The sequence below is a fragment of the Thermobia domestica genome, chromosome 13 (genome assembly GCF_964235325.1).
Source record: "Thermobia domestica chromosome 13, izTheDome1.hap1.1, whole genome shotgun sequence".
In the NCBI taxonomy this organism is placed as follows: domain Eukaryota; kingdom Metazoa; phylum Arthropoda; class Insecta; order Zygentoma; family Lepismatidae; genus Thermobia; species Thermobia domestica.
In genome coordinates this window covers 167,324,382-167,347,901 of record NC_137466.1, presented here as the reverse complement: position 1 = coordinate 167,347,901, position 23,520 = coordinate 167,324,382, and the positions used below count along the sequence as shown (strand labels likewise).

The 23,520-nt window shown below is 37.1% G+C and overlaps 1 protein-coding gene across 2 annotated transcripts in view; it reads right to left on the bottom strand.

Moving 5' to 3' along the window:
* Positions 1-3,440: 3,440 nt before the first annotated feature.
* Positions 3,441-23,520, bottom strand: part of Cdc42 (Cell division cycle 42) — a 31,973-nt gene continuing 11,893 nt past the window's right edge. For both annotated transcript variants that reach the window (XM_081736817.1, XM_081736816.1), the window contains exons 3-7: positions 12,805-12,877; positions 11,855-11,964; positions 10,237-10,434; positions 8,842-8,965; positions 3,441-5,637 (exon numbers count right to left, since the gene is read on the bottom strand). In XM_081736817.1, coding sequence (XP_081592943.1) covers positions 8,876-8,965; positions 10,237-10,434; positions 11,855-11,964; positions 12,805-12,877 — 471 coding nt within the window. In that variant the 3' untranslated portion in view covers positions 3,441-5,637; positions 8,842-8,875. The remainder of the gene's footprint in view (positions 5,638-8,841; positions 8,966-10,236; positions 10,435-11,854; positions 11,965-12,804; positions 12,878-23,520) is intronic.

Genomic DNA, 23,520 nt, shown 5'->3' with positions numbered 1-23,520 from the left:
TGCTGCACTAGTGAAATCACATCATGCTCAGGTATCTTATTAGCACAGACTAGAATACATACAGATGAGCAACTTCCTATATGCGCTATTGAAATCAGTTTGGATCGTTTACACAAAGAACGAACCAATCATCGCTCCCGGTGGGTGGGATCAGTGTTGTTGTGTGTGAATGGCGCTGCCATCGCTCTCGGAACATGACATCATGAGTTATGATAGTAACTGGCATATTGTGTTCGTCTGCTTCGCATTTCACGAGGGAACCTATCTAAGTGTAACTCTGACTTCGAGTCAAGACTTTGGCCGTTGGATACCTTATCCCAAAAGAACATAACACGAAAAGGGATCATCTTAGATCTCAACCGTTGCGGAGATATAAGCGTGAAAAGTTAGAAATTGAGCTCCATACTATACATTACAAAGTCAAATTCCGGGTCAGATTTTTCGGAAACGGTCGGGTAAAGAAATTCAGTGAATACATATCAAATTAGTGTGGGGAGCCCAGCACCTCTTGAATAAAAAATTGTGTCCCCGAGGCACACACACGGTCCCAGGCGGGGTCCAACTCAAAATTTGCAAATGGAACCGGGGGTCAAGTAGCATATTGTATGGAAGCTATTGTTAACTAAAAGAAGATAGCACAAGTCTCAACTCTCTACGATAACCCTGTGCAAACGGGCAACTGGTCAAAATGTCAATACAACCTACATCAGAAAATCTATAACCACGCTTCTAAATCCGTTAAGTTGCGACAATAACAAAACAGAAAAACACGTTTAAAAGTGCAAGATATTGAAGTAAAGCAAATTGCTGCAGAGTCTCTCACAGAGTTGCACAACGGACCTTATGCAAGTATAAGTGAATGACCAATCCAAGTATAAGACTTAGAATGACCAATGGACCATAAAATTACCATGACCATTGGATTTTGTGTCCCAGAAGAGAAAGGATACATTGTTAATCGCAACCGTCGTGGAGGGTTAGAAGGTCCCGCCTGGGATCCTGCGTGTGCCCCGGGGACACAAATTTTTCATTCAAAACGTGCTGGACTCCCCATACTAATTTCATATGTATTCGCTGAGTTTCCTTACCCGACCGTTTCCGAAAAATCTGACCCGGAATTTGACTTTGTAATGTATAGTATGGAGCTCAATTTCTAACTTTTCACGCTTATATCTCCGCAACGGTTGAGATCGAGGATGTATCCCATTTCGTGTTATGTTCTTTTGGGACAAGGTATCCAACGGCCATAGTTTCGACTCGAAGTCAGAGTTACACTTGGATAGGTTCCCTCGTCAGTGTTAGATGTAGTGCAGAAAGATGAGATAAGCTTTTTTTTTTTTTTTTTTTTTTTGGTGTGTGTGTGTGTCTTTGGACTAGACGTTCCATTCCAGCTTTTTGTATATTAATAGAATTTTCTTTCTTTTAAAGAGTTCAGTTTGAAAATATCCAAGTTCCGCGAAACACGTCAACAGAAAAAGCTGTTCCTCAAATGCAACTAAAGGAGCAAAAATCTAGTGGTTACTTTCGAAATTTCCACATTAAGTGACGTCAGATCGATTGGTTAGTTCCATTGTCACGTGTTACAGGCGCTACTGTCGCCAAATTTCCAGTTTTTCGTTGCGTTTGTGGTCTTTTTTTTAGTCTGTGCTTATTAGTTTTCAATTTTAATTGTATTTCAATATGCAGGTATTGTTGCATTTGTATTTTTCTGGTATGTCAATATGCAGTTGTTGTTAGTTTCATATCGTACCTCTTTAATTTAAATTGATTTTTAAAAATTCTGCACCTGTTGAAAATGTTTAGTAAACTTACTTTTTGTTGTTCTTAACAGTATGTATAAAAATAAAAATATGCCAATCAGAACAAAATTCAAAATAACATTTAAAAATATTCTCCGGTATTAGATTCTAACTATATTTTATCTCTTCCGCTTATCTTCGCGACCCCCCGGTTGAGAAACTGGCATAGTGTATCAAAACCTATGGAAATAATAATTACAATGAAAATTCTCTTCGATGTACAGGCCTAGCGTGACTTTACGATATGATACCCTGTTATATTATAGGCAATGTACGAATCAAGTGATTTCGTCATTTCTGCTCTCAGCCTTAGTGAGTTCATAATTAATACTTTCGGTTCCAAACAATATGTCTGCTAGGTAAAGAAACCGCAGGGCGGCGTAGCTTTTTTTTTTTTTTTCTTTCTTTCTTTTATTCATGTCACTACCTACCCTATCTTTGATCCATTTGCTCTTTCAAGTTTCTTCTTTTAGAGATTAAACAAAAAAATCAGTTCTGTCATTGTAAAACGTAACGTAATTTCCAAATGTAGTTCATGTCTTTAAAACCCACAAACAAATACTGTAAGTACTGGTGGAAACACGTCACGCTTGATCCATCTATTTAGCTTCTCAGTGACGAGAGGCTGCTGAAGAGTTCGCAGCCCAACCTAAACGGATTGCAGGTAGAATGATTAAATTGGTACAGTTTTAAGGAGCATATCTCTGTATGTACATTTTTTTTTTAAATATATTAATGAACAAATTATATCCCACGTGCAGGAAGACCAAGAACACTGACTGTCCCCGAAATTGTGGATGAAATTCATGACATTATTATTGAAAATCTCAGCAAAACGTGTGACAGAGATTGTGGGCATTTATGATGACTGATACGCACGAGCTCTCGGCAAAAGGGGTTCCCAAATATTTGATAGCAGAAATGAAATCTTTCAGTTTAATGACCCACATATATGCCCATTAAGCTAATGGAGACGAATGATTAAGGCAAGTGAATGATGGAAGAAAAAAAGAAATAAAATATTTCAGTTTAACCTCCCCGATTATGCATAATTGTCCTCTTATTATCTCTACACTATTGGTTTCTCCTTGATTCAAGAACAACTTCATTCCTTATCCTATATATAGATTGCTAATGAGTCGGGTCTGTCCAGTTGACCCCGGTTTCTTTTCATATACATCAATTTCTGTTTTGGTAATTCTGAAATTGATCGACATCAAAGAAAATATTCGAAATCGAATTTACACTAATTTTACAATTCTTTCTTCCCAACCAGTGACCTTGCAATTTCATGACTATTATTGAGAACATTAAATGATTCAAAATTAAGGGTTACACAGCGTAAGATAAAGACTTCCATAAACTGGAGAGAAACATTTTGTTTTTCCTGTTTAGAATGTACCATAAGCAGCACAGGGAGGCAGACGGACACATTCAATGCGGTATTTATCTTGAGAGGAAGAAGTCTGGTAGGATGTATCTTCTGATCCAAGAAACACATGTAACAGCGAGAATTTATCTTCGCCATCCTTAGTTTTCTCGAGATTACGCAGCGAGAATAACACACTAAGTCTCCGGACAAGTAAAAGAAATACAGTTAAAGATTAAATACACACATTTGTAAAGAAGCATGAAATAATGTAGAATTTATTATATTTATTCTGGGTACCTTGAACACCATAATTAAACTATCTGTATACAATTAACTAAAATTGTAATCGAACCTGAAAAGAAGATAGAATAAATTGTTTCTACCATGGCACTATCCTAACTCGTATTATATGCAAACAACTTATTTAACTTCCACAGAAATGTAAATTAAGAGAATTAAAAGTAATTCAAGGCAACTGAAGTATCAATTCAATTTCCTTTACAGTGATCACTTGTAGCAATGTCTGTAATCAATACTAAGTCCTTCATAATATATTTCGTTAATGTAAGTCTTTAAGAAGAGCAAGAATATATTAAATCTTTTGCGGAAAAATAAAATACGTACAGACTAGTTACTCCTGCGGTCTGGGAAGAAAAGTGTTTGCAATAAATTATCTTCCCAAATGGATATAATATTTACAAATCAGTAATTCTACTCTCCGCTCCCATCAGAAATAGGATTTCTCTCTCTTTATGTTACAGTCACATCCAGATGCCTTCTGTCCTTTGCAGTAAAGCACTTTGTAGATTTCACATTGATAGACGTGTTGTGCACCACCAATACAAACAATTCTAATACCCTGTCCGGAGTCGTGGCATCTTGACTTGAAAGCATTTTCTACACTTGATAACGCTAGAAAAAGGATCATATCTAGTTGTATTTTCCTCCATTCTTTATTAATTGATCCGTCCTGAAACAACTTTCTTTTTGAAATGTACTAGGTGTGTAGGATTTTTTAAACGCCTCTATTATTACATTACATATTTGCTGGTATTAAAAGTTGCTTTCAATTTTCACATGTTGCTGTTACATTACTAATGCATACAACCACAGTTGCGCATTATACATTTTGTAATAAATGCACACAAATACTACTACAGTCATATTTTAATTACAGACCTGCAAAAGTTTAAATTAGGCATTATATAGATATATATTTGCAGTGGATAGTTCAATTTGATTTCAGTTATATTACAAAGTAACCAGAGTTGGAAGAATATTCTTTTTTAATACCCATAATGGACGAAGAAGGAGCGAGCACCATATGTATTTCACATTCGACTAACATACGTTAAACTACTACTTTTTTATTGTTTTTAAAAAATCCAGATATAATAAATTCAGAAAGTACACTTGATTTATGTTATTCACTCCAAGTTACAGGAAATATTTAAATATATAATGATAGAATTCTCATCGTAATTCAACATTTTACGTACGGAAATTGTTCATTGAATGCAGCAAGCAGAAATATGCAATACCTTGCGTATTAGAATGTTACCCAATGTGAAACATTTGTGCGTAGTCAGTATTTTTTTTCTTTCTTTACCATATTAATACAACCACTATTTCGTAATGTATACAGTATCTAACCTTCCCTCTGGTTACGAATTTCATTACTTATCTAATTTAGAAATTTCTTTTTATATAGTGTACGGTATCACCAATTTCAAAATTTCAATAGCAGTTTCTACTATACATAATATATATCATATCAAGATCATTAGAAAAATTACCATTGGAAATAGTTTTTCAAGTATTGTTAAACGTGAAATATATTCCTTAACTAGCTAAAAAAATATACCCATGACCTGAAGATTTGAACGAAAATGAACTTTTAACAGCCTTATGCGTATCTATGTTAATTGAATTTATAGTAGATTAATTGGTAAATAATAAACGAATCTGGTTTTCACAATACAGATACCCCAATTTTCTTTTACTCTACCGATCACTGACTGCACGATTTCTTAAGTCATTTGTATTATACAGAATGGACAATGGAACCATATGATGCATACAAAACGGCACAGGTATATGTGATTCCGAAATTTCTTCACAAGCCGTCATATACAGAAGCACTGTTCCAATCAAAATGTATATAAGAGAACCGTCTTGAATTATTGATTAGCTATTGAATAGTGTTAATAGATGTTTTGTTCCTTTTCTCTCGTTACAAAGCTAGTATTATTTCGGACTTCCACTATATTTCCTCATTTTGCAACGTTCATATTGATACAGAAGTTTTTATTTAGTAAAAAAAAAGTCTTACATCCTCACATCCACTGCATAGGATTTTCTTGTTCAACTTCTATATCACATGTTATGACCCTGCCATACGGGTTCTTGCGGTGATGCATAATGAGGTATTGTTAAGTTGGAAAGCTGACAAGGATTGGATTTCCGCTGTAAAGAGAAAGAACATATAGAAACAAGTACATGAATTAACGATATTGCTGAAACTTTTATTTCTTACACTGACTATTTAAAAATAATTCAAAATACCAATAAAAGTTATAAAATAACTAATATAAACTATTTTTATACAAATATACAGAGGATCGTGTTATTCAACCCGCTAAGGGGTTCTGTCACACACATACTGATTGTCCAAGCACAACTGGAGTTTTAATTAAGTCCATGTACTCTAAAAAAAAAAACTATGCGCTGACCTAATAGAAACAGAGTAATGGAAAACCGTGTGCCACTTTAGAAAGAGTAAGTAGCGTAGTAACCCGAGAATCTTGGTTCGATACCCGGCCCAATTCGTGCATTTTTTCTTTGAATGTAATGAAACACCTTAATTAAACACGAAAAGCATTATTACTTTGTCGAGTTATTGAAATCATTAGCAATATAATAAAATGAAATGAAATCTTTCAGTTTAACGTCCCACGCGATTATACCTGTTACGCTAAGGAAGACTACGATTAAGGCAAGTGAATGATGAAAGAATTGGTGGTGGCTTTACCATTGAGCCACCGTGCCCCTAGCAATATAATGAAGAAATCAAAGCAGAGTGACTTTTTAATACTAGCAAAAACAAGTTACTAAATACAGCAATCTCAAACAAACAAACAAATAAATAAATAGCCAATAACGACGCATAACACTTACAGATATTGATTAAAATGAGAGGCATCCCAGATCTCTAGTATTTCGGACGCAACAGGTCAGGTCTAACAGCATTTGACAGTGATAACTGAAGCTAATAGGTGTGCAAAAAGTTGCTATTCTTTTCATCAAACATAAGATATGAACTTTTCACAAAGCTGTGTCACATCTTCCATTTTATTTCGATAAAGGCGCAATGCTGCGCAGGCCCGCTTAGAAATTTGTGCTGTTTATGGGAGATACGTTATCAGAGTAACAGCCAAAATAAAGATTCAGTCGCTTTTGTTCTGGAAATTTTGGAGTCCACGATGCTCCTCGAAATGACAACGAATCACCGAGCAAAAGCTGACCAAGACCGGGATGTAGGCAATCATGATATCACTAATGACGTAAACATCCATCACCAAATAGTGTTAAACCACTTGGCTACAAGTAACAGCTCCATGTTTGGATGCCACATGATCTTACCCATGAATATTTACTCGATCAAATTTCTAATCTGCAAATCTACTCAAACGAAACGAACTGGAGCTACTTCTACAGCGGTTGATCACGAGTGGTGGAAAGTAGATAATTACGACAAAAATGGGCGAAAAAGATCGTGGTCGAAGCAAAGAGATGCTTCCAGTCTGTAACTTTTGATTTGATTTCAGTTTGAGTTTAGCGTCTCTTTCAGCATTGAGGCTATATGAAAAGTGAACCTACAACTTACCGTGGGATCCGAACTACATTAGCTCCCCGAGAATTGAACCAGAGTAAGGCGCGTATGCTAACCGCTTAGCATAGTTTGTGGAAAACTAGACGCTGACGACCAGGAAGGTTATAATGTGCGTTGGCGAGCTTAATGCATCACAAGGTGCTGCTGCTGAAAAGATATCATATACCACATTGATAATTCCAGACTGCATATATCTTTAACGACCCGTCAGAAATTGCGAGAATCTGGCTGGGAGGTTTCAATGCATACACCGAATAGCCCGCACCATCAGACTATTATTTGTTTTGATCTCTGCAGAACTCCCTGAATGGTGGTGTTTGTTTCAAAAAAGGTCTGGGGAAACAACACTTAATAAAGTTACAGGAATTGTATAGCGACAGGATTATGGTGGTGTCGCAAAAACGCCAGGTTACTGAACAAAACGGTTCATATATAGTTTCCATAATGTTACCTTTCAATAACAATAAATGCATTCTCAATTTTGACCTCCAAAGGTTCAACACTTTTTAGACAGCCTAATATTTATAATCACTCACTTTCACTTAACAATACAGTCTCTACCGAAAAATTCGCTATTGCCTTCAGTAGAGGATACTTAAGACTCAATATTGGGATGTTTCTCCCTTCAGACCATACCCTCAAGCACGGATCATTATTTGTAGTTCAGCCGTTTAAGTATCTTTAAGGCCAATCAGCTGGTAAGATGAAATAAGGCACATTCCCCTGAAGCCACTTCAGCAATGTACCTGATTGTGAGCAGATACTGAATCCTGTTCGAAGCACTGCTCATTATGAAACATGATGCTCATCAATACAACAGGCGCCAACACGCCTTTTGGTACATTTCTGCAGACGTTTTTACACCATTTTCAAAGAAGTGGAGCTCCACTGTGGCGCTATACGACACCTCGAACAAAACCACCACTAAGGCGAGTAAGGCTTCTCAGAATCTTTGACGTTTTGCATGAGCGTTCTGGGATAAGGAGGCATACACCCTGTCATTTTGACAGTTAAAAGAATCTTCAATTCTGAGGATGTTTTCATTAATGTAGAGAATCCTCCAATGGCCACCCTTTGCGTAATGCTGAAGAACTCTATGAGCTCTCTCTGAGCCTTCAGCTATGAAGTGAGCAAGTGACCAATACTTTGCTGGTAAGCTCTTAATTCTAAATAATTTCTGAACATGAGACATCGACATATCAGAAATGTTCAGCTCATGAGCCATCAATTCCTATTTGTCAGGATTTCTTCGAATACGCGGCGCCACTGCTTTCATAATCTTCTGGCTCTTTCACTTTGCGCATTCGACCTATCCTGGAATGGTTCTCAATGGTTCCTGTGTTACAGTATCTCTGAAAACCTGTCTTAAGTTCTTTTCAGTTACTGAAGATTTCAGATTGTGATTTTCTCCTCTTAAACAGAGCTACAGCCATCACATGGTTCCCTGGAACACCTCATTAGACTAGTCTCGGAATTCACATGTTTCTACCAGAACCCAACATACTCATTTTGTACAATCACGCTGAAGGATAACTTCAAAACCAGTATTGTAATTCTTGTCAACAGTAGGTAACAGATCTTATAATAAAGGTAGCTAAAACAAGAGAATTAACTGGATTAAGACTTTGCAAGTTACCATGAACTATCCGATTGCCTGTGTACAAACATTTTATATACGCAGGAAACATTTGTAGTTTACCTCAACAAGCATTGTATTCTCAATAAGGATATTTAGCCTTTTGTTTCATATGACTAGTATCAAATGTAGTGGCACTTACTTCATATTTTTAAGGATTCCAGAAACTCGAATTATTATAAAATGGCACACTTTCTCCTCTTCACTGGTTCTGGAGGTTCCAGAGCAGCGAGAATAGCTTCATCAAATACATTCTTCAATCCTTTCTGCAAAATAAATTAATTTTTTAGAAAGTAAAAAAGGGGCAACGAATGATAAATTTAAGACTACTAAGACAGCCAATCAAAAGAATTAAACAGGACAATTACTAACTTTCACTACGGGTTAAATACTTCAGAAATCACTTATGGATATCTAGAACAGAATGAAGAAACCTAGTATAATCAACGTTTCGGGTCACAAAATTATATCTGTACATATTTCTTTTAAATGAATGTAATAATGTTGTTATACTATACAGGGTAACCCAAAAGTAGGTATACACCCCATGTATAACATCCTAGTTTATGGGTTCCGAGCTTAAAGTATAAGTAAAAAGCTATTAAGAACAAATAATAAAGTCTATCTAATGGATAACAATAAGAAATTATGTAAAATGCAATGAGCTGATCAGTACGGTACTTACTGATACTTACTTTTGGGCCACCCTGTATATCTAAAATGACTACTTGCTTTGATTATTGATAGAAACTTAAAGCAGCATTAACTGCTGATTTTGTATTCTTCGGATTGAGAAATTGCATATACTTAATTACTGTAAGTGTCGAATTCATATAAAATACAAAACTCCAAAGTTCAAATAATGTAAAGACTAACTTTTGATTCTGTTTACAAACGACATTATTATCAAAAGTAAAAGCACTTTACTATTTGGAAATTTTAGTTGACTACAATTTTCACATAACTTTCCTCACTTAAGAAATATAATGTATTTCCGTGATACTGTTAGATTATGTAATAGTTAAGATTTAACACTGGAATATTTGAAAGTATGAGGAGTAACTACGAGACACTAATTTTCATTCTTCCACTGAATATATTAGTAACGCGGGTGTTACTGCATAATAGTGTGGAATAAACACTTCGAAGAAATCAAGAAAAAAATTGGGGTTTCTGTTTAGAAGAAAATCATCCTTTTAATGCTTATATTAGTAAAGTAAATACAATGTCATTCCACGCTACTTTTAGCAGCAAACTGAAATCACTGTAAATTCTAAATTTCTGGAACAGAACTGTTATTCTATGCATCTGTGACACTTAGCAACGTCACCTAAAATTCAGTTTGAAAAAGATTTCGTCTTAAGTTCATTTACAATATTGATGACTACGAAGTTGATAGAGCAGTACTTACATTTCACCTTAATATTCAAATCACATGTAAAATATTGAGAACTTGTTAGACTATTACATATAGTTAAAAAAAATAAATTAGGAAGTGTAAATTAAAAATATTTCATCTCTTTCCCAAGTACTTTACCTGTGTCAAAGCTGAGCACTCTACGTATTTTACTGCTTTCAACTCTTTTGCTAGCTTTTCTCCTTGTTCAAAAGCTATTGGTTTCTGTTTGTTTTTTGCAAGCTTCTCTATCGTTGCATTGTCATCTCTCAAATCTATCTGTGTTCCAACAAGCAAAAATGGAGTTTTCTGACAATGATGCGTTATTTCTGGTACCCACTGTAAAGAATTAACCATATTAATTGCATGAAATCAACACAAAAAGAGTCAGTTTAAATACCACAGCAAAAGCAAACAAATATTTAGGGAAACACTTAACAGATTATTATTTTACGTCGTAGTTTACAAATCAATGAGGTTGTTAAGTTCCGTGATGATGTGAAAATATTGAATGAATTCGTTAACGTCCCACGATCATGTCCTTTAAGAAGACGGGTGATTAAGGCAAGTGAATGATGGAATAATTGGTGGAATGAGAATGTGGTAGGAAACGGAAGTATCCAAAGAAAATCCACGGACATGTTGTGGTAGTTCCCCCACAGAACTCTCCAGGTGACGTAGACATCCGAGTGACGTCACCACACAAGCTAGCAACGCTGCTGTCTAGTTGGCGAGCCTACGAAACGGCTATACTTCACGAGCACTAAAAAGAACTCGGCGCTGCACGGAGCAAGTAGTGAGCTTCCACCGAAGGACGACGCAAGCTGCAACGAGTGAGCTCCCACAGAAGAAAGGAGAAATGTGCTTAATTACGTGATAATCATATGCATCTTTATATGTAAAAACAGTGGACGAATATTTACTCTAGCCATTTTTATACTGTAATATACTTTACAAAAAATGTATAATGAGTATTGGGCTCGAAGCCTAATAAAACTGTGATTTTATTTCAGTTGTTTGAATCATCCAATTAGTTCATAGTCGCATGCCATTAGTTGTTAACTTTCCTGCATGTGGTTTAATTCGTTTTTTCTGAGCAAGCAACGTTAAAGCGTATTCCTGCTGTTTGCTACTTTGGCTGGCAACGGGTGAAATTTTCACTTGTTTTGAGAGTTTGTTGGTCCCCAGATCATTTAATTTCGGATATTACTTCCTGATCCTTTTAAGTAAATAAGTCGGCGCCCACAATATTATTACGCCAATAAATTTTACAGACTACCTTCTCACCACACTTAAATTAGCTACATTCTATTCTCCGATGATTGGTGCTGCGCATTCACTCATTTACTCGTCTTAAATCCAATGTAATGTTTTCTTTAACGACCTAACAAATTTCAAATATATATAGTGTCTGGTTCGAGAATATCTTGTCATTTACTCTATTCTGAAAGCATTATATTTAAAAACATATACATGGAGTAACTGAATACTTTGATTCCAAAAATTCTACAAAGGAAATATATTTTTATGTAAATAACCGAGTATGTGCGTAAAAGGACACAGAGTTCAAACAAAGTCTTGTTTCTTCTTGTCTCTTGACAGTAAGTCAAAATTTGGAATACCCTACCCGCTGGTCTAGTGGCTAGCGTGGCATCCATCTCCTCCAACATAAAGGGAAGAACTATGCGACGTTAGAATCATTTTCAAACCTTAGAATAATTTATTTACAGCATACCAGTTAAACATCAGAAATAAATACCTTTTCTTTTACATTTTCAAACGATGATGGTGACACAACGGAAAAACAAACAAGGAAAACATCAGTTTGTGGATAGCTGAGAGGTCGCAGTCTGTCATAGTCTTCTTGCCCTGGAAAAACAGGAAATGTACGGATTTAGTTTTATATTGTCACACAGAAAAGTAACAATTGCATTATCACTTATTTTAAATATTCTTATCACGATGTCCGATTTTCACAACACCGTGAACGACATGGTGATCAAAAGGATACAAAATATCAAATACCGGGTAGAAAAGTATATGAAATAGACAAATCGTCTTCATTCACCTAAAAAATATATATGCAAATTCATTTAGTTAGCTCCCTGATTTACATATATTTATTTTAAGACTGTTTCTAGGTATCTAACATAATTGATAAAATCAATAACAGAATAACAACTCCTTTATACTCTATTTGTAGTAATTAACCACTTCTGGTTTTGACGATAAAACTGTTACCTTGTGCTGAATTAAATCTTGGTTCTTCCAATATTACGTTCGCCTAAGGGCATCGTCGGGGCTTCAGTTTCTGCTCGCAGGCATGTTCGATTTTTCTGTTATCTTTTAAAGATTACACAAAAATCTTCTATCATGATTTTGTATGGAAATGCTTAAAATACTGATAACCTCCACTACTAGAATAACCTGTCTAATAGCTAGCTGAAGCCCTGACGATATCTGCAAATCATCAGATAGACTGAATATTTTGAACAATCAGGATTAGGTAACAAATTTAAATTTAATTTAATACTAGTATATACGAAGTTTCTTCAAATTTCTTCTGATCTCAATGCAGTACAGCATTTCTTGAATTAATTTTAAATTTTACAATCGATTTTTATTGTCTGAATTCTCTGAAAATGCTGGAAACTTATTTCAGCAAAATAAATGCAAAGGATACGTAGTGATAAATAAAGGGAATATTACCTGCTGTATCAAATAAACCTAAAGTATACGGTTCTCCTCCTATCATCACAGTTACAGCATAGTTATCGAATACCTGAAAAAGAAATTAAAAAGTGCTTATTTAAAACTTTTTGAAAATAATAAAAGCCTTATTATTCTTTGAAGTGGGGAAATTGATATTTTGGCTGAAATACGAGGCTTGATTACCAAGATGTAATAAAGTTATTTTGAAGGTTTTAGAGAGAGAAACGGTTAATGATTTTAGAATCGCATTGTAAAAATTGTTGCAATCGATATGAAATTGGCCATTACTTATCTACTGTTTCTATCAAACTTATTTTTACTGAGTAAATTTTACATCCAACGATGACTTAATGCAAACAGCTCTGAAATTCTTAAGTTCATAAAATACATGAGCCATTCCATGTGAAATCAACCAAATTTTCAGGGAAAAAATTCGTTGTCTCAGAATTTGATGAAACTTGATGTACATGTACGCCCTTATGAGCGATGATCATGCACCAAATTGTAGCCCTGTACCCCCTGTAGTTTCAGAGTACAGAGCAGTAATAAAGACAAATTTGATGTATTTTGTAGAATCTTGTTAACTTTAATTGGTCATATCTCCCGTAAATATTGAGCTAGAGAGAAAAATAATATACCATTTTGAAGAGGAAAGAATAGGCTACAAGATATGTCAGGAAAATTTATTTGAAAATGATATTTTCCGGGAACCCAGGGAAAATTTTGGATCAGTGATATCTTAGAAAGTGCCCATTTAATTTCCTTGAAATTGGGAACAAAGATAGCACCAAATGTTCGGCATAAGTATGCCAAATGTCAACTTGGGTCAAGAACGGGCCTGGAATTTACAATGATTTTCGTGTGACTATGTCGGGAGAGAGACCTGGGGTTCCAAAGTGGCAACATGCCAATTTGTCAGTACTGGTGAAGTAAGGTGTAACTGACCTAGCAGTAATGTTTTTCTGGTACAATCTGTAATTCAGTAATCCTGTGCGGATCTTTGGAACATTCCATTATCAATCGTAGTACATTGCATTGACCTAAATATGTGAACATTCTGGAAGATTCTCGAATCACCTGGAACATTCAGGAAGGTTTTCGAATCATCTGGAACATTCTAGAAGGTTCATCTGTTCCAGAAAAAAATTGGTGTAAATCCTGAAAGACAAGTTTCCCAATGCGTCAAAAAAATGTATTACTGTTCTGATGGAGTTGCATCTCAGTACAAGAACCGGAAAAACTTCATTAATAATCTGTATGCATTCCCACGACTATGGTGTGGCATTTGTTTGCAAGCTCACATGGCAAGGAAGTGTGTGATTGTATTGGAAGTGCACTGAGAAGGAATGCTGCAAAAGTAAGCCTTCAAAGACCGTACATAAATCAGACGATGACTTCACGCCAATTGTACAAATGGGCTACGAATAACAGCAAAGATTCTAAAATGGTGTATGTGTACTGTACAGAAGGAGAACATGAATACGAAGACCTTCCTAAAGGACAGAGTTGATACAGCTCGACAGACTCTCGAAACCCGTAAATTTTACTCTGTGGTTCCTATGTCGCAATATTCTTCTAATCGAGACTTTAAGGAAGTTAGTAATTGCAGTAGATGGCTCACAAGTTGGCATTAACATTGATAGAATCAGACGCTTTGTTACTTGCACCTACGGTAGCTTCTGGTGGCTTGCTTGTGTTCTGCAAGTCGACGAGATACATGAAACAGCAAAGCTGTATTTTCTGAGACTTCATGGGCCAGCACCTTTATTTGTATATCCAGATATACCAGATATGCTCTCACTGCCTGCTTGTGACATCATCTCTCTTGCTGATCCCATACCTGCAACTGGCCGTACATACACCTCTGCAATAAGGAGATGGAACAACCCAGTCGATTGCTTCAACACAGGCAACGCTGACAACTGATCACTTCCAGCAGGTCAGTAATAGCTAAATAATGCTTTCGCCTTACTTCACCAGTATTGACAAATTGGCAAGTTGCTACATTGGCTTCCCAGGTGTCTCTCCCGACATGGTCACACGAAAATCATTGTAAATTCCAGGGCCATTCTTCGCCCAAGTTGACATTTGGCATACTTATGCCGGACATATGGGGCTACCTTGGTACCCAATTTCAAGAAAATCAAATGCGCACTTTGAGATACCACTGATCCAAAATTTTTCCCGGAAAATGATATCTGATTTTCAGATAAATGTTCCTGACATATCTTGTAGCCTATTCTTTCCTCTTCAAAATAGTATATTATTTTTCCCTCTAGCTCAATATTTACGGTAGATATGACCAATTGAAGCTAACAAAATTCTACAAAAAACAAATGTGTGTGTGTGTTTTTTTTTTTTACCACTCTGTACTATGAAATTATAAGGGGTACAGGGCTACAATCTGGTACATGATCATTCCTCATAGGGGCCTACATGTACACTAAGTTTCATCGAAATCTGATATTATGAGGTTTTGGGCTTAGTTGATTTCACATGGAATGACCCACGTAGAAGGCGGTACGTGACGTTTGGGCGCCGCCGTTTGGGCGCGGACGTTTGGGCCCCGCCGTTTGGGCACTGGACGTTTGGGCGCGAAGCCATTTGGGCGCCAGACGTTTGGGCGCGAGTTAAAAAGTCGTTATGTTAGGCCTGAGTACTAAGTTCGAATCAAGATATCACAAGGTGTCTACTGTAGTGGAAGTCCTTGAATTATACTGGATTTTGTTTTACATACTAGAAATATTGGAATTTCAAAATTATAAAAACTGAATTAACAATTAAATTTTGTAAATTTAAGTTTCAACGAAAGTTAAGTGTGCTTTTTATTTGATAACTTTTCAAGCCAAATGTAAGTCGACCAGACTACATATGATTGACTGCATTACATACATAGTGAGCCTATTCCATTAAAAAACTTAAAGCAGGCCTTCTGCTGTAGTTACGCAATAAGTGTGAATGTCAAACACATTTCTAGTGGCTAAATGACCAATATATGTACACTTAACTATTATTTTTCACTTTGAAATCGTTGTTTTTTTTTTCTTTCGCCACTTTCTTTAATGCAGATTAAATGCTTACAATGGGACGAAAAAAATGTGTGTTAAGTTTTGATTTTTATATTGGAATGTTAATAAAAAAAAAGTGATACCAGAAATACGGCATACTACAGTTCCTAAACTCAATGTGTTAGACATCCTGTATGCAAAATATGTCTTAGACACCATGTATGCAAAATATCTTTCCCTCAACTCGATTAGGATATAGGATTTTTAGATTTCTGGGCTCTCGGCATCTAAGGCCATTTAGCCCGTCACGTTTGAGGGAGCACACAATCCGGGGAAAGGGAAGGAAGAAAGGATTGGGGAAGGAAGGAAGCTGCCTGGACCTATAAATTAGGTACCACCCCGGCATTTGCCTGGTGTGAATGAAGAAAACCCAGGAAAACCTCATTCAGGGTGGCTGGCCTGAAAGAGCGTGTTACACTTTTTCGACCGAGTGCCCCCACCGGGAATCGAACCCGGAACCGATCGCACCGAAGGCGAGTGTTAGCGACTACGCTGCAATCTTTTATTGGTAGTTCTTTATTGGACTTAAGGAAGAGAAGAGTTTGGCAAACGTAATACGAAAGAAAACAAATTTTAATATTCATAAATATGTAATTATTAACTTTCTTTAAAAAAATACAAAAATTAAAGCAATATGTTTTATTTAATATTAAGAAAATTATTCACAGTTCGTCTGATTCCGTCATTTCCTAGCTTTCTTATATAATACAAAAATTAGATCAGAAGTACAAGAATCGTGAACAAGCGAAAAATCAATCCATGACGAGGTTAGGCAACAAATGCCACAAACGCATTAAACTATTTAATTTAGATGAATAAATAAGATAGAGATAGAAAATATACAGATAAATGAGGTGAGATAAAGATAGAAGTGTAGGAAATGTATATATCTTGATTGGCGCTTAGTTTTCAGTGCCTAGCTTACTTTATATGTCGTAAATTGTGATTTTTACTATGTACCTCGCGCCCAAACGTCTGGCGCCTAAACGGCTTTGCGCCCAAACGTCCGGCGCCCAAACGGCAGCGCCAAAACGTCCGCGCCCAAATGGCGGCGCCCAAACGTCCTGTCCCGCGTAGAAGGCGCCAGTTTAACATCAAAACCTGAAATCTTGCAAATTCTAGTATCTGTATATTTTATTTCAATTTCCAAACACACACGAGACAGAACTGCATATAACTGATGGTGTCAACATTTTCTGTTTTCTATTTCCTCGTTTTCTTCATAAAATACTTGGAACTTACTTCGTTTTACTAACAAAATAAATTGTGCACTGCTCGACCGTCACGAATTGAATAACAAATAAATGGGAAAGAAAAAACAGTTTCTATTAACTCTATGTCACAAGAAACATAATACTTCTAACTTTTCATCTCCATCAGAAAATCGAACTGGCGCATAACATTTTAAACTGTGAAATAGTTAAGATCTTCGAAGCAAAAATCAGATTAACAAACAGACCGAGCAGAATTCCACAATATGCACGAACCACTTGATGTAGCGATATAACTTTTAATGGGCAAAAAACGTGGCGGAACTATTTTTCTCGTAATTAATGCAGTTGTAGTCGGGGCTGTGATCAGTTACTCAGAAATATTTATCGAAAAATAACCTAAATTCTCAGAAATGCATTGCATAACAATTTTAAATAATTTTGATAATTTCTATAGATATTTACATCAACAACGGTATAATGTAAAATATGGAATTCCGTATGCCCACGACAGCCATTTTCTAAAACAAAGTATATACCAATTTCTGGAAAAATCAGCACCTAGGCAGGTATTTTCTATATTGCCATTGGATGCAAAGGGGGAAAAAAAGATAAGTTCTAATATTTGTAAATTATTTACTATTTACGCAAAGAACTTAATGTTACAGGGAGTGTACATGCAATAATGATAACAACCCTACAAAACCTCGTCATTAACATAGGATCTCCATTAAAGACTAATGACAGAGTTTTTAATTAAGTTAATTTTCTTACAGTTCCCTAAAAATAAGAACGCAAAATGGAGCGTACGGCAAAAATCTCTCCTAAATTATAATCCGTTCCAATAAAACAGGCCAAAATAATAATACTTTATAATGGTATAAAAAAAATACATGCAACACTTAGACTTGATATTCTCTCTTGCAGTTTTCGATTCATTACGAACCGCTTACAAGAAAACTAATAGCTAACTTTATGCCTCATAATCTGCACAATGTATGCCCTATCCAGTTGGTGAAACAAAAGTCAGTTACCTGCGTTTTTTTTTTTTTTTTTTTAATTTAATTTAATGATAGGCATTTGAGCTTTAATTTTAACGAAATACAAAAATGCAGAACACTTTCATCCGAGACTCGGACACTTACGTAAAGGAATGGATTCTACTAACATTACAAATTTCTTTTGAATTTGAACATATATTGGCTTGAAATTCGATATATAGTAGCTATTTAATATACAGAATAGAACACCTCACTCGCATATAAATACGAGGGTGGAAAGAATGTCCAGACAACACATTCCTTTAATCCCTAGTCCTCTGCCACATTCCTGGAAGTCGCAAGGCACAAGTAGCAATTCCATGTTCTTCCGTTGGAGAAGAGACCCAAGTAATAGGGGTTTATAGCCACGGACCCTGTATTTGGGGAGTATGGGGGACGTTCAAGGTCTTTCCATCCCTACCGTTTTCTCCGCAACGCACGACGAAGATAACATAATAACGGACGGTAGTAACGGCATTCAGCACTTGCTTTGAAAGAACTGCATGATGTGAGTAGCATGATACTTTCCTCATCATACGCCAATATCACCAACACTTTCAGATTCCCAAATCTTGGCGAAAATGTCAAGTCGGGAGACGATGGATGGCGCCGTTTCACTGGACTGTCGTTTCAATTCTGGCTCGTGATTGAATCTAAGATTATTTCATGGAGATGATTCAGTCCAGATAGTTGTCTTTTCCGTTGAAACGCGACAAATAATTACTTTTAACAGTACAGCGTGTCCTTTTTTGAACCTTCGTAAGATAAGACACTCAACGCGATGTCATTTTGTGTATTCCAGCACGGGGTATAACGCATACAACTTCTGCCATGTGCGTTAGTCTTACCTCTGCGGCTATGTCCAAGTACAGTGCATCAAGAACAGAACATCTTCACGTAGTAAATTTGCCACACTCATGTTTTTGTAGGTACTATAACCCAAAGTGTCACCATCAGATACGACAAAATTTCACTGTCACAGGCTTCCTGGATATTCACCTACGGATCATTTCAATCTTCATCAACGCACGTTGCTCCAACTTCGAAAACATCTTTTGCATTGGTCCCATTTCACATGTACACTTCACAGCTGCGTTTTCGTCTTATACACACAATGCACAAACGATACTGAATGTAGTGCATCTTCTGCCTTTCCACACTATACTTATCTCAAACTATAGACTCCTCGATGCAACATGGCGACAGTGCTACCAGTACTTTATCTCCAGCGCTTCTATTTCAGAAATTCCAATCCGATGAGGAAGGAAAGCGTGGAATTTCACAACTAATACACGTTTCTTTTTGACTGTTGGACATAAAAGTACACTTTCTTTTTTCAGTTTGACACTCCACGGTTATGCAGTAAGACTAAGGGTATCTACGCACTGCAGTCAATGAAGACATATTTTTCACATACCGATATTTGGGCTTTTAATTTCAGAAATACGAATATGTTATTTAAGTGCACAGAAGAAAGAGGAAGGGTAAGTAAAACAATGCACGAAGAAGACGCAGAGGCATTTATACAGAAGGTCGTAACACTACCTGAAGCAAAATTATAATGAATATCAGGGGAAAAATGACTAACCAGGGATGATATCGAAACTGCATCTTGAATTGGGAGACATTCTATTTATTTCCTGATAGGACATCTCAAGCAAGTTCCAAAACAGGTATTCGTTTCTTGCCCGGAAGTGACCCCGTCTTTGCAGGGGCTAAAATATATAGAACATTTTGACCTATTTTCTATAGCAGGTGTACATAAAGTACGTTGCTATCCCTAAAAGTTGAAACCTATACTAAAACGCCAAAACACATGTTTCATCATTGTAAAAGCATAATTTAACGAAGTGAAAATATTTGCCCCAGGGTCTCCGCAGGGTCCCAGGTGGGGTCCAACTCAAAATTTCCAATTGAAAAGAGGGGCAAGTAGCATTTCGTTTGAAAGCTAGTGTTAAAAGAAAAACGATAACAGAAGTCTCACAGCTCTAATCAAACTCTGTGCGAAATGGTGGAAGATTCAAAATTTGAAAACAGTGCATGACCACCACTAGAATTCAAAACGAGTGAAACAGGTGTCAAAATTCTAAAACACGTGTTTCATTATTTGAAAAGTGCTATTTATCGAAATGATAATGTTTACTCCAGGGTCCCCGGAGGGTCCCAGGTGGGGTCCAACTCTAAATTGCAATTGAACAGAGGTGCAAGTAGCATATCGTTTGAAAACTATCCTGCTACAACTTACCGACAGCCCGTCTGGTAGAAGCGATCTAGAAACCTCTAAACCACGTGGCTGTTTTGCATTTACAAGTGTCGTTTTGATGTGAAGAACCACATAGTTCCACATTTGTTTCAAAGCTTTAGGTGTAAGATGTGGTCATGGACTTTAAGATTCAGCATGTAGACGTAGTGTAAACACCCCACCATTTTGCACAGGATTGGCGTAGAGATGAAAGATTGGTTCCATACGCTGTCTGTTTTGAGAAACTTTGAAAGAAAATACTACTTAACCCATTTGAAAATGTGTAGTTTGACCGCTGCCCGCATATAGGTACTCCAGGACATACGTTTTCATTTCTATACATTAAACGTTTGCAATGACGAATTTGGAAAGCCAGCAACCCTGACTTATAGCCTGTGATAGCTTGAATGAAAAGTTATGTTAGTCAATTTGCAATAATGTTGACTTACATCTAGAAAATTGATTCTCTAGATTGCAAAGAAGGTTCACAAGCTCATTAAGTTGATGGTGACAAACTCTGTTCTCCAGGACATTACAATGACCGTAGACGATTATGTTACGTTCGAAGATAATACTCAATTCCAGCCCTTGGACACGACATCAAGTCAACAAGGAACTGCTTCGGGTACCGAAGGCGATCCTGATTACGACTACCTGGACCCAAATCCTTCTCAGGAAACCGCATTTTGGAGATCATGGAGTGAAACGAAATTGAGGGATACTGTAGCAGCTTATAACAACGCATCCAGTGGTTGCAAACTCAAGGATGCGAAACATGTAGCAAGAGTTGGCATCTATATTCGGCATCATTCGGATGAAACTATTCCTGGACAAGGCATCCAAGCGGACCAAGCTAGCAGAACCGGTCAAAGCATGGTGCAAAAATCAACGCGCTGCTCCGAATTTTTTAAGGATCACTGAAGAAGGCATTGCCGTGGAAGCCTTGGAACAATCATGGAAGCTAGGGATTACTGGTTTCAAGCCATCCCGATTCTGGATCCGCCGACTATTGAGAGAAATGAACTGGGGTTCCAGGAAAATCACAAAAATCATGACAATGGCAGCCAAAACAAAAGCACTGGAGCGTTCAAACGAATTCCACAGCTACATTCAACAAATCAGGTGGGAGATTGAAAAGGATAACTACAACCTTGATAAAATTGTGAGTCTTGATCAAAGTGGAGTCAATTATAAATTACTAACACCACGAACTCTAACTCAACGTGGAGTAAAAAATGTCGAAACTCAAGTAAAATGCGAATCAAAAGTGGCACATTCTTACACAGTCCAGGAAGCGATTTCGGCATCAGGAAAGCTTTTGAGCCCGACTGTCATTGTGCTCCGCGAACCATCCGGGAAATTTGGATCAAGGGTCCAATGTAAAATCCCTCAGATCCCTGGGGTCATAATCAGAGCCAACAAGTCAAGAATGATGACAAAGGCAATATTCAAGGAACACCTGCCACATCTTGTTCGAGACGTTGGAACTTCGTGTCTTTTGTTGAAGGACGACACAGCCATCATGAGGGATCCGGACTTGTATCGAGTGTCCTGACTTACATCCAGGAACAATCACTCCAGGCTGTACTTCCTATGAACAGCCACTCGATGTGGGATATATTCTTTACAGAAAAATGATGGTGAAACGTGCCCACAAGCATGTTCGGAATGAAGGACTTGGAGACAAGCTAGACATGACAAATCGGTATTCCAGTGCTCACTTGATTGGGGTAACACGAAATCAGTTGGAATCACCCAGATTCCAAGATATGATCAAGTACGCTTTAGGTAAATGTGGACGCATCGACCTTCCTGATGATTTTAGTTACCAGTCAGTGAAAGACTTGTCTTTCAGTTTCCACACAAAGGATCCAGCTTTCTCGACATGTTCGATTCCGGGCGACGAACACTGCATGGATAAGTTTTATTCAGTGCAGTTGGTGTCTCCAACCACTGTGCTTTTATTACTTCTTCATGAACAATAGCATGGCCGCACCCTCCACGAGACACTCAAGCCTCACTATCACGTCGTAGAGTGATCGTCATGTATATGGCCCTCATACCTGCATAACAAAGATACAGTCCTGGCAGCTACCACGTTGCTACGACCGTGGTGTGTGGCTTACGTGGCTCTCACACATAGACCAGAACAAAAGCCAAGCTTCAGCAAACAACATTCGATGGAGCCATGTCTTCTAGACTGCTTCTACCAGACGGGTCGTCGGAAAGTTGAAGAACGATAGTTTATAAACGATATACTTTTTGAAGCCATTCCAAATGAAAACTTCGAGGTAGACTTCGCGTGGGACCCTACGAGGGCCCTGGGGCAAACATTTTCATTTAGATAAATTGCACGTTTTAAATACTGTAACACGTTTTAGAATTTTGACATCTGTATCACAGTTTCGGAATTCCAGTGGAGGCCATGCACTGTTAGCTGCAGGCTGTTTTCAAATTTTGAATCTTCCGCCATTTCACACAGAGTTTGCATTGAGCTGTGACTTCTGTTATCGTTTTTCTTTTAACACTAGCTTTCAAACGATGTGCTACTTGCTCCTCTTTTCAATTGCCAATTTTGAGTTGGACCCCACCTGAGATCCTGCGGGGACCCTGGGGTAAATATTTTCATTTCGATAAATAGCACTTTTCAAATAATGAGACACGTGTTTTAGAATTTTGACACTTGTATCACAGTTTTGGAATTCTAGTGGTGGCCATGCACTGTTAGCTGCAGATTGTTTTCAAATTTTGAATCTTCCGCCATTTCGCACAGAGTTTGGTTAGAGCTGTGAGACTTCTGTTATCGTTTTTCTCTTACCACTAGCTTTCAAACGAAATGCTACTTGCCCCTCTTTTCAATTGGAAATTTTGAGTTGGACCCCACCTGGGACCCTGGGGCAAATATTTTCACTTCGTTAAATTATGCTTTTACAATGATGAAACAAGTGTTTTGGCGTTTTAGCATAGGTTTCAACTTTTAGGGATAGCAGCGTACTTTATGTACACCTGCTATAGAAAATAGGTCAAAATGTTCTATATATTTTAGCCCCTGCAAAGGCGGGGTCAGTTCCGGGCACGAAACGAACACCTGTTTTGGAACTTGCTCGAGAAGTCCTATCAGGATATAAATAGAATGTCTTCCAATTCAAGGT